Here is an 11,814-nt window from a genome sequence, read left to right as displayed (position 1 = left end):
GGCCTTCCTGGATTCCCTGAGTCCTTATCACCCTGACAGAGTGATGTGCCTCTAACTGTAGATGAGGAAACTGATGTTCAGAGGAGGTTGGTAACTTGCCTGGGTCACAGCTCGGGGAGGAGCCTGGGCCCAGCTTGCCCGGCACTGCTCCGAGCTGCTCAGGGGCCAACCAGGGCAGGCAGCGCCATGGCACGCCCTGTGAGCAGCACCTGCCTGGGGTGCTGGGCAGCGACTTCAATGCTGGCAACTGGGAATCCACTTTTATTTTGTTTGCTGGTCTGATCGGCTCATGGCCACAGGTCAGTGGTAACTAGCAAGCATTCAGGGGAAGGGGGGAAAGGGAAACAGCAGTCCAGAAGCAGGGAGAAGAAAGAAGGGTTGGGAGACTGGAAGGAGGCGAGGCTGAGGAAGGACCCAGCCAGCTGGGTGTCTGCCCCGGCTACAGAAGAACAAATTCTCGGCCCATCAGTGCACCTTAAACTGGGCCTTAGTCTAGGAGGCTTCCAGGCTCACGTCGGCATTTCTGGCCTGTGCAACCCCATTCCCCACCCAGCTGGCGATTCTTCCATAGGGCTTAATGCTCTGTGCCAGGTATCCCCTCCCCGGCCCCTCCCCACCCTATCAGGGCTTCCAACCTGGCACAAGCCTGCCCTGTTGTGCAGGAAACCTGAACATTGGCTCCTACAGCAGCCACGTGGGGACGTGGCAGGGCAAGATAGGGAAGGAGGGGTTCTAGTTCCAGCCTGGCCCAGAGGACCACCCCCACTCCTACCCCCGGAAGGTGCTAGAAAACACAATCCCGAGCAGGCCTAGCCCCCACTTGGTTAACAGCACCCGAGGCCCAATGCAGTTCAAAGCCAAAGTCCAAGCAAGAGACAGCTCCAGGCCAAAGCAAGTGGCCTGAGGTTCCACAGGCCTAGCAGGGCCCAGGAGGCCCCAGCAGTCCAGGCAGACACAGGATTGTCTCCAAGGGGAAATCCCACTGGCTGGCTGTCTTTGGGTCAGTGGCAAACGTCACAGTCTGGGGGCAGGGAGGGTCCTACAATGCAATTTCCACCCTCTTCCACATACCTACAGGTAAAGCATAACAGCTTTTGGCATTACCTATTCTTGGGCTTAGGGGACAAAGGTTGCTTGGGGGCAGAGAGGGGAGAAGAAACGGAAGCCCCCACCTCCACCAAGTTCCAGCCCGTGGGCTCTCTGCTCTGACAGCAGCTGGCATTTAACCCAGAGCTCCTAAGCTCAGAGCCCTGGCTCCACGGATGGGCCCCCAAGTGCAGAGGAGCAGGGGGGACAGGGAAGGTGGGGCTCCTTCAGCTCCCTGACATCCCCTAACCTGAGGATTTTCTCACAGAGACAGACAGACAACGGGCAGGCAGGTGGACAGCTCCTGGAGGGAGAAAAGAAGACTGACAGGGCCCTGACCGGCCACATCCGGCACCTCACACACACACACGCGCGCGCGCGCGCTCGTTATAGATACAGAGATATAATAAAAAGAATTAAAACTAAGGGCCCGGATGTACAAAACACGGGTGGGGGAGGAGGAAGGCAGGAAGGGGGCAGGAGACAGTCAGTCAGTCCTTGGAGAATCTGGCCACCTGCCTCAGCTTATAAATTAGAACCCCCTGGAAAACGGGGGTGGGGTGACAGGGGTGGCTCTGGCTGTGGCCAGCGTGAGGATCCCTCAGGTGGTGGGCATGGGCATGGGCCGGGAGAAGATTCAGCAGCCACTGGCAGGAGTCACGCAAGGTCCCTGGGACTTCACCTTATGCCGCTGGCCTCCCCGTCGCCGGCCCCCGCTGCTGGGCTTGGGCTGGAAGAGAGCAAGAAGAGGCTTGAGAAGCATTGGCCCATGGCGGGCTGGGCCGGCGACGGGGACAGGGATGGGTGAGCAGGCAGTGTGGTCCTGGCCCGGCCTGACCAGGAATGTCCCGTGAGCCTGCGCACACCACCCCCTGGCAGGGAGGCGGGCCTCCTGTGCTAATGGTTGAGGGGGCCGCTCAGAGCAGCACAGACAGCAGGAATCCCCTTGTACCCTGCTATTGGTGGAAAGGGGAAGGGGTGAGGGAAGCAAAGGAGAGACCAACCGGAGAGAGAACAGAAAGACAGACGAGGGCAGACACTCCCTCTCCAGAGAAACAGAGATGCTGCAAGAGGGACATGGCAGGGCGCCAGGCCTTCAGCAGGACAGGCGGCCTCGGAGGACCCTTTGAGACACAGTCTTTCAAACCCCTTGGCCAGCAGCGACCCTCCCACTCCCATGCACTGCAATACTCACTCTTACCATGAGGGGGCACTCTGCCAGCGTGCCATCCTCTCTTTCATTAATCCCAAATGGTAGTCAGAACGCAGTAGACTGCTGCATCTACGCAGGTGGCGTCTCAGAGCTCGGAAAGCACCACTTTGAGCATCCCCCACCCCTGGACTACACTTATGTGCCAGTGGTTGTGAATACCTTCTAGGTATGAACCCACAGATGTGGCTGCCCCAGGCGTCTCTGTGTCACCTCTCACAGCTGCACACATGCTCACCACCTCCAGGAAGTCAGGGGCCTGGCCAGGGCCCAGGAAGCATGCTCACCTGGGGCTGGAGACTGCTGGCTGCAGATGTCTGTGCAGTGCCTAGAGAGGCAGCCTCGTCTCCAGGTGGGGGGGCCCCTGCCGCCGGCCCACCTGAGGGGCCCCCCTCTTCTCGTTTGCTCAGGGGGCCCTTTTTTGTCGACTGCATTTTAATCTGCTGGGGCTTGGAGTTCATCGGGGAGTTGTTGGTGGTCTGGAGGAGCTTCGGGAACCAAAGGGGAGAGAATGAGGTCCGAGCCGCAGGGCAGTGCCAGCTCCTCAGCTGCCCATCCCCTCCCCCCAGGGCCTTCACGCTCCTGGCCCAGCTGGTCCTGGGCAAGTCGGTGGCAGGAAGGCCTTGGCAGAGGGACCTATCCATGGGAAGCTACTCTCACCCCCGGGTGTTTCCGGTGGCCCTTCCCTCCAGGCTCATCCTGCAGTGGGTCCCTGAGCCTCTCCACCACCTCCCACTCACCTCAGCTCCCACCAGGGCCCAGCCTGCCCGGGACCAGCCCGCCTGGAGCCCAATGGGTTGACCTGGAGGCGCTCTTCCCTGCTAAGCCAGCTGACACTCAGCAGGGTGTGGCTAAAACTCTAGCCCTAGGATCCCAGTGTCCAGAAAGGAGCCTGGGACAGGTTCAACACCAGGCCTCCCCACAAGAGGTCAGGTGAATGTCTCATTAGCTGGAAGCGCTGGAGTTTGGCTATCAGAACTCATGAAAGCTACCACGTGGGAGCATCTGACTCGGAACCTTGCCTGCTGCCTAAGTCCAGTATCAGACTGGGGGGAGCCCCCCGGCTGAGCCCAAAGGCACTGCAGTATGCCCAAAGCCTCCGCCAAGCTCACCCAGTCCCAGGGGCAAACAGGCCTGAAAGGAGGTGACCCTTCCCCACCCCACCACACACACAGTGAACCCGAGGGTCCCCATAGCTCTGGACGTGCCTGAAGAATAATATTCTGGAAGCAAAATGCCAGTCTGAGACTGATTCTAAGATCTCAGGGAGGCTGGGGCCCCTTCTCCCCTCTGAATGGAGCAGAGGTCAACCAATGTCCCTAGAGACAGCAGGGGCTGGGCTTCAGGGCACACTAATAGCTCAGGCCCGAGGGGACGGAAGCTGTGCCCTCCTGCTGTCCAGCAGGACACTCACCCCAACCCAGGCCACTGCTCTTAAGATCTCAGGGCAGCCCCAGTCTTGGCCAGGCCTGACCAACCTGGGCCTAGCATGCCGGACACTGACCCTGGCTAGGCCCAGAGACTCTGCTGCCACTGTTTCATGAGGAACACCCCGCCCCCACCCTTCCTTCTCCCCTCCCAAACCCAGGGAGACGGGGGCCCAGGGACAGTTCTCAGAGGAACAGAGAAGATGGCCACACCGCAGCACTGGCCGGCTTTCTGTAGCAGCAGTGGGCCTCCCCTCCAGGAAGTTGGAGGGTCTCGGGGCTCCTCAAGGAGAGCCTGCTGTGCTGGGTCTCCAGAATCAGGTACCTTGGTGATGGTGCCCACAGCCTTGGTGCGGCCTTCCCGGAAAACCAGCCGCTGGTCTATGTGCAGATACTCGGGGGTCTTGATAAAGCGGAAGTGCACAGTGGCCTTGTCCCCAGTGCGCAGGCAGTCCTTGTCCATACTCAGAATGGTGGCCGTCTGCCTAATGCTCCCACAGTGCACTGTCAAAGAGCCATGCGATCAGGACAGGCCAGAGCACCCAGTGGCCTCAGGGCCGAGAGGTGGTGGGTAAAAACGTGTGCGACATGTCTGAGCTTCACAGGGCCAGGCACATCTCCGGGGCTGACAGCTGCAGGAAGGCCAAGGGTGGCTTGGGGGGCTGGAGGCCCATTCAGTCAGAGCCTGCTTGCACTCACCCACCACAGTTAGAGCCAACCTCCCCAGCCCTACCTCATACCCCTGAGCCCTACACAGACTCTGGTCTTGATTCTGGAGCCCAGGGTACTGTGTGTACACGTGAGCCCCCTCACTGGGCTGGGAGCTGCCCGCAGGAAGGCTCTCACCTGGCTCACTGCTGTGCCCAACACCTTGGCAACACTGCTTGGCACACAGTATTGTCAGCAGATGTTCCCAGAAGAACTATCTAGCACAGAGCAGTGCTCAGTCAGAGCAGCAGGACAGAGGGTGCATCCCTGACCAGGACAGACACCTGCCTCTTGGTTGGAGGTGACACTCTGGGGCTCAGGTCACTGGAGCACCTTGTGGGAGGGGTTTGAGTGGGACCCCTCTGGGCTAGTAGGGCCGAGACACCTACCCATGGCCTGGTAGCGTGGGCTAATCGTGGTGGGGTGGTGGAGGACGAGAATCTCCGCCTCAAACTCCCAAGATGCCTGGGGATTCAAGCGTGGGGAAACCATCACCATGCCCTTCCGGATAGACGAGCGCTTGATCTGAAAGGAAGAGGGAAGCCTTTACCCTTGTGTCCTGGAGGACCAGGGTCCTTCTGGAATGGGAACCACCCCTCCTCAGCTGGGCCCCTCCCACTGGAACACAGGCCTCCTCGGTGGGCAGTGCAAGGCACACTGCAGCTACGTGGGGAGCTACACCCTGCTACCAGGGGTCAGGAAGTCTTCATGCAGCCATGGCACTCAGCCGGGCCGTGAAGGATGAGGGAGGAGTGACTGGATGGGGAGGAGGCAGAGGAAGGCAAGTACTCAGGTGGGGGAACAGGGTGAGCATGACATGACTGGTAGAGGGAATAAAAGCCCAATTTTCCTGGTTAATTTGGTTGGAAGGTATTATAAATTGAATTGTGTCCCCTCAAAATGTGTGTCAAGCCAGCATTACTCTCAATACAGAGAGACTGAAAGCATTCCCCTGGAGGATGAGAATCAGGCAAGGATGCCCTCTATCACCCCTTCCAGTCAACACTGTAGGAGCTCTGGTAGCATAGTGCCTAAGGCTAACCAGAAGGCTGGCAGTTCAAATCCACCAGCCACTCCTCGGAAGGAAGGTTGGGCAATCTACTTCCATAGTGATACTGCCTTGGAAACCCAAGGAGGGGTCACTATGAGTCGAGTCTGACTCGAAGGCACATAATAACAACAACAACAGTCCACACAGTCCTGTTGTTGTTGTTGTTATTTGCTGTCCTAGCCAGGGCGATAATGTAAGAAAGGGAAATCAAAGACATCCAAATTAGCAAAAAAGAAGTAAAACTCTACAAATGGCATGATCCTATATGTAGAAAACCTGAGAGACTCAGCAAGAAAACTACTAGAACTAATTGAAAGGCTCAGGCAAGTGGCAGGATACCAGATCAACATACAAAAATCAGTTAGATTCCTCTATATCAACAAACAGATCTCTGAAAACGAAATAAAGAAATCAATACCATTTATAATAGATAAAACACTTGGGAATAAATCTTACCAGGAACACAAAAGACTTGTACAAAGAAAACTACAAAACACTACTTCAAGAAACCATAAGAGATCTACATAAATGGAAGACATATTACACTCATGGCTAGAAAGGCTAAACATTGTGAAAATGTCAATACTGCCCAAGCAACCTATCCATTCAACGCAATCCCAATCAAGATCCCATCAACATTCTTTAAAGACATGGAAAAAGCACCATTAATTTTATATGGAAAGGAAAGAGACCTCAGATAAGCAAAGCATTACTGCAGAACAAAGTAGGAAGTCTTACTCTTGGATCTCAAAACCTACTACGCAGCCACAGTAGTCAAAACAGCCTGGTATTGATACAACGACAGACACATGGACCAGTGGAACAGAACTGAAAACCCAGAAACAGAGCCACCCACCTATGGACAGCTGATCTTTGACAAAGGGCCAAAACCCATTCAGTGGGGCAAAGGCAGTCTCTTCAACAAATGGTGCTGGCAAAACTGGATATCCATTTGCAAAAGAATGAAATAAGATCAATACCTCACACTGTGGTGGTTATGTTAGTATATTAACTTGGCTGGGCCTGGCTGAATGGCTGGGCAGCTGGTGGTAGTTATTCCCCATGATGAGACTGGCAATCAACTCCATGGTGGAATCTACTGGGAGCAGCTGAGTAGCTGCCTTAAGGAATGTGGTCTGCTTCCCGTATTTAAGCAGAAGCCTTGGGGAATGGTCTCTAGCCTATGGCACGCTTGGACCCTGCATGTAGCCGTGTCGTTATTCAGCAGCCTGCCATGCTCTGCCGACCTTGGGACTTACAATGGACTTGAATTAATGGCCTGCCATGTGGTTTGGTAACATCAGGACTATGCCTTTTTACTTGTCAACCTTGGGCTTGGCAGCCTCAGCAGCCAGCAGCTGTCTGAGTAAAGAAACACCTCTAGCTCCAGTGCGCCAGAAGCAGGAGGCAGAGCTAGACCCCAAGGTTGAGGGGCTTTCCACCAGCCTCTAGAGCCTGGCACTTTGAACTTGGACTTAAAGCCTCCAAACTGTAAGAGAATAAACTCCTGTTTGTTAAGGCCATCCCATTTGTGGTACATTTCTGTCAGAGCAGCACTAGGTAACCAGAATACACATCATACACACAATGAACTCAAAATGGATCAAAGACCTAAATGTAAAACCCCAAATTATAAAGTTCATCAAAGACAAAATAGGGGTAAACTTAGGGGACCTAATTTATGGTATAAATAGACTATTAAGCATAACCCAAAATGCACAAATATCAGAAAAGAAACTACATGACTGGAATCTTCTGAAAATTAAATTCTTATGTTTATCAAGACTTTTCCAAAAGAGTAAAAAGAGAATTTACAGATTGGGGAAAAATATTTGGCAATGACATATCTGAAGGGACTTTTCTCTAAAATTTACAGAAAACTTCAACAAACAATCCAATTCAAAAATGGGGAAAGGATATGAACAGATACTTCACCAAAGGAGGTATTCAGGCAGCCAACAAACACAAGAAGAAATGCTTGCAATCATTAACCATTCGAGAGATGCAAATCAAAACAAGAATGAGATACCACCTCACTCCAACAGTAATAGCAAAGTTCAACAGGACAAAAAACAAATGCTGGTGAAGGTGTGAAGCACTAGTTACAATAGCAAAGAGACAGAAACAATTTAAGTGCCCATCAACATATGAATGGACCACCAAACCGTGGTACAGACACACAGTGGAATACTATGCCACATTAAAGAATGAGGAATTAATGAATCACCTCATAACATGGATGAACTCGGAGGGCATTATGTTGACTGAAATAAGTCAATCACAGAAGGATAAATATTCTATGAATCCATTACTGTAAAACATCAAGGAAAGGTTTACATAGGAACGAGAATTTTCTTTGTTAGTTACCAGGGAAGGGAGGGGAGGAGAAGAGAGGGCAAATAGATGGATAAATAAAAACGGTTTGATGTGGGCAAGGGATTTAAAAAATAAAAAATAAGGAAATTAGCCATTAGTTGATAGTTTTTGAAGTTAGGTTATGGGCACATGGGAGTTCATTGTACCAGTCATTGCTTCTGTTTTAAGTATTTTATAATAATAATTTACAAAATACATGTGTCAACTTGGCTAGGCCGTGATTCTCAGTATCATGTAATTATCCTCCATTTGTGATGTGATGTAATACTGCTGTGTGTTGAAATCCTCACCTCCATAATGTTAATGAGGCAGTTATGTTAATGAGGCAGGATTCATCTATAGGATTAGGCTGCATCTTGAGTCAATCTCTTGTGAGACACAAAGAGATTAAATAAGTGAACTGAGATCAGAGGGACCCACTACCACCCAGAAAGAAGAGCCAGGAGCAGGGCAGCTCCTTTGGACCCAGGGTCCCTGTGCTGGGAACCTCCTAGACCCAGGGAAAGACAGATGCCAAGACATGGAGATCTCCAGGGAACTCTGGGCCCACAGATGCTCCAAGGAGACAAGCACCTGCCACTTAAACTGTGAGCCAACACAGAAAGAAAGCCCTCCCCTATAGCCAGTGCCCTGAATTCAGACTTCCAGCCTCCTAAACTGTAAGAGAATAAATGTGTTTGTTCAAGCCACCCACCTGTGGTACTTCTGTAACAGCACTAGAGAACAGAGACAGAGGGGAAGGTAGGTGACCCCACAGCTAGCACTCATCCAGACTCCTAGGGATGAAGGATGAATGGGAAGAGATCCGACAGGAATCCAAGAACCCTCAGTGGAAGGACCCTCTGTACAGCAGGGACACCCCTATCTGGCCTCAGCACTGAGCTAAGAACAAAGCTTAGGAGTCACACAGTCCTGGGTTCAAGCCCTGCTCTAGCAATTACTGTGTGCTCTTAGGCAAGTCACTTGGGTTCTCTGAGCCACAGTTTCCTCCTCTGTGAAAGCAAAGTTGGTCGTCCCTGCCTTGCACAACAGCCATGAGGACTGGGGATGGTGAAGAAAGCATCTGGCCCTGAACATAGCACTGTGGAGGGAGTCTTAGCTAGCATCCATACTCACCTTCTTCAGAGCGAAGGAAGCTGTCTGGCCGCCCCGCACTTCCTTGACAGGCATGCGCTTGCGATGAATTGATTTGACAGCAATGGACAGGAAGTTCCCCAGGGGGTCTGGGCCAAGCAGCAGCGTGTCATTCAGTTTGATCAGGCCCCTCAGTGTTGTCCCTGACACCACTGTCCCCACACCCTGCAGAGGAGAAGACCCCAGCCCAGTAAATCCACCGCACTCAGCCCTTCTTCACCACAGGCTTGCCCCTGACACCTCTGTCAAAAGCGGCTGCCAAGCCCCTGCCCTGCCCAGTCCAGAAGCAGCCACTCACCGGGACAGAGTAGGTGTCGTCAATCTGGAACTCCGCGGGCTCCTCCTCCCTGTAGCTGGTGCGGGGGGAGAGGAGGTTGAGGAACATCTTCAGCAGGTCCAGGTTCTCGCCTGTAACGTTGGAGATCTGGAATATCGGGCACATCCTAAGGAGGCGGAAGAGAAAGGGAGAGAGACACAGAGATGTTCAGGTGGCCACTCCTGCCCTGACACAGGTGGGAGCAGCAGCTGCTACAAATGGTCCCCACCGCCCAAGCTATCCCTCTGAGGCCTTCTTCTCTTACCCAGTTCTGCCTCTTTTGCTCTGCCCTCCCCCCCAATATCTCAGGACCTCATGACTGCCTCATCCTCCTACAGTGCACATATACTTGCTTAAAACCTTAACTGCTTTCCCACTGCAGAGACAATAGCCCATATTCCTCCACAGCATTGGGGGCCCTTCCCGCTTGGGCACACAGCTGTCTCTCCAAATTGAGTCCTCTCTGATTCCTGTATTCCAGCCAGACCAGGAGGGCCCTGCTTCTAACAAGCCTGGCACTTTCTTGTTCACTCTCATCCTTCCGCCTGGATTCCTCCCCTTATGCAGCTACCCAATCCTTACCCTTCAACGCCTCTCTCATATGCCACTTCTTCCAGGAGGCCCTTCCTGGATGCCTCTGGGTTCTCAGAGAGCTTTCTGTGTCCCCATCACCTAAGACCACATCTGATCTCCCATCAGAGTTATCTGAAAGGCCTCTGTGTCTGCTTTACAGCATTAAACAACATAAGGCAGATATTACACATTTTCCAAAGCTCCTAGAATTGTGACTGCAGGACTGGTACCCACTGCCATCAATTCCAACTCACAGAGCCCCTAAAGGATAGAATGGAACTGTCCTATATGGTTTCCAAGGCTGTAATCTTCACCAAGGAAGCTCTAGTAGCGTAGTGCCTAAGGCATTTACTGCTAACCAGAAGGCTGGTAGTTCAAACCCACCAGCCACTCCTCAGAAGGAAGACTGGGCAATCTACTTCTATAGAGATACCACCTCAGAAAAACCAAGGACAGGTCGCTATGAGTCACAATCAACTCACCAGAAGTGAGTATGGTTTTGGTTTTGCAATCTTTACCAAAGCAGACTGCCACATCTTTCTCTCATGAAGTGGCTGGTGGGTTAGAACTGCCGACCTTTTAGGCAGCAGCCCAGCTCTTAACCAATGCACCCCTGCACAGAAAAGGCACTCAATATAATGAACTGAAATGGAGCCGGCTGTTGGCTAGCACCCTGCGGTGTAGTGAATTACCTGGTATGGCTTTTGTAGTCATAAGTCTTTGTAAACTGTGTGGTGGAATTTGCTATGAGCAACTGAGGAGTTCTTGATTGTAAAAGTTATCCACCTGGGGTATTTCTGTGAGGCATTACAGCGAAATACAGAACCCTAAGACAGAGGAAATTACTGGGAGGAGGAGTTAATGTCTGAAATGATGGAGTGGCACGGTAGTTTGGGCATTTGGGACATCTTTAACCTCCGCCTCATGGGGACCGGCCTTGTGCTGATCTTTCTCAGGGAAAATTGTTCAAGCAACTGGTGTCAGAATGGTGGGATTCACTCAATGGCCCAGACTCACTGGAATATGTGGTTTTGGGAGAAAGGAGATAAATGGGAAAGTAAGAAACCTTTGGCTTCTGGATGGGATAAAAGAAACCCATGGATTGAAGCAGCTCTTTTGTTGAGATCGGTCACCCAAGGCAAAAGCTATTCCTGAGATTTAGGAGAGGCAGATCTAACTCCTGAGGAATTGGCTAGGTGTATGTACATGGAAATACAAAATGACGAGAAAAAGGCAAGACTTACAATTCCTTGGTTGCTGTTATCGGCAATAGCTGCAATGTCAGGGAAAAAGAATGTAGAGCCAGGCTGTAGCACTGAATCAAGCTCAGATCCAGTTCAATTAGAGCTACGACCCCTAGTTTCAGGGCCTACCCAGAAAGGAAAAATTGTGTCAGAACAACAGGCAGTGCCGGTACGACCACTGGTCACCAAAAAGGTAGTCCAGGAAGGGAACAGGCAAAGCCAAGAAACTATTGAAAGCAGAGGGTATAGTTTGAAAGAGCTGCTTCAGTTTGTAGATCGGTATCGTCAGCTTCCCGAGGAACCTTTACTAAAATGGATTGTGAGAGTGACTAATTTAGGGGCGGTGTCTTTAGTTTTGAATACGGCCGAGTGGAAGAGTAAATTTGGATTGATGCAAGACCCACAGCTCACTATGGAGCAGGCACAAATGTTGATCCAAGGTCCATTTACAGGGCAGGATAACCCTGAGGGGGCAGCCAGTCTGTTGGAATGGATAAAATTTGCGATCAGGTTTGTGTATCCTGAGAAGGGAAACTGTCCCTCTCCCCCTCTAAACACCCCCTGGAACACCCCAGAGGAAGCAGCTGATGTGCTGCTTATGCAAGCCATGCTGGAATGGCTTTATGGTGATCGGAACATTCACCCAATGAGAATGCCCCTTACACAGGTCATGGCAGATATGGTGATCA

The 11,814-nt window shown here is 52.1% G+C and overlaps 1 protein-coding gene across 1 annotated transcript in view; it reads right to left on the bottom strand.

Annotated features, from left to right (window-relative positions):
- Nucleotides 1–1,723: 1,723 nt before the first annotated feature.
- The window catches only part of GTPBP1 (GTP binding protein 1), a 37,861-nt gene continuing 27,770 nt past the window's right edge, over nt 1,724–11,814 (bottom strand). The window contains exons 7-12 of the mRNA XM_007941673.2: nt 9,291–9,435; nt 8,975–9,157; nt 4,821–4,956; nt 4,049–4,227; nt 2,584–2,784; nt 1,724–1,816 (exon numbers count right to left, since the gene is read on the bottom strand). Coding sequence (XP_007939864.1) covers nt 1,724–1,816; nt 2,584–2,784; nt 4,049–4,227; nt 4,821–4,956; nt 8,975–9,157; nt 9,291–9,435 — 937 coding nt within the window. The remainder of the gene's footprint in view (nt 1,817–2,583; nt 2,785–4,048; nt 4,228–4,820; nt 4,957–8,974; nt 9,158–9,290; nt 9,436–11,814) is intronic.

The sequence above is a fragment of the Orycteropus afer genome, unplaced genomic scaffold (genome assembly GCF_000298275.1).
Source record: "Orycteropus afer afer isolate SDZICR_OR568_19922 unplaced genomic scaffold, OryAfe1.0 scaffold00083, whole genome shotgun sequence".
NCBI lineage: Eukaryota > Metazoa > Chordata > Mammalia > Tubulidentata > Orycteropodidae > Orycteropus > Orycteropus afer.
This window is presented reverse-complemented; position numbering and strand designations above follow the sequence as displayed.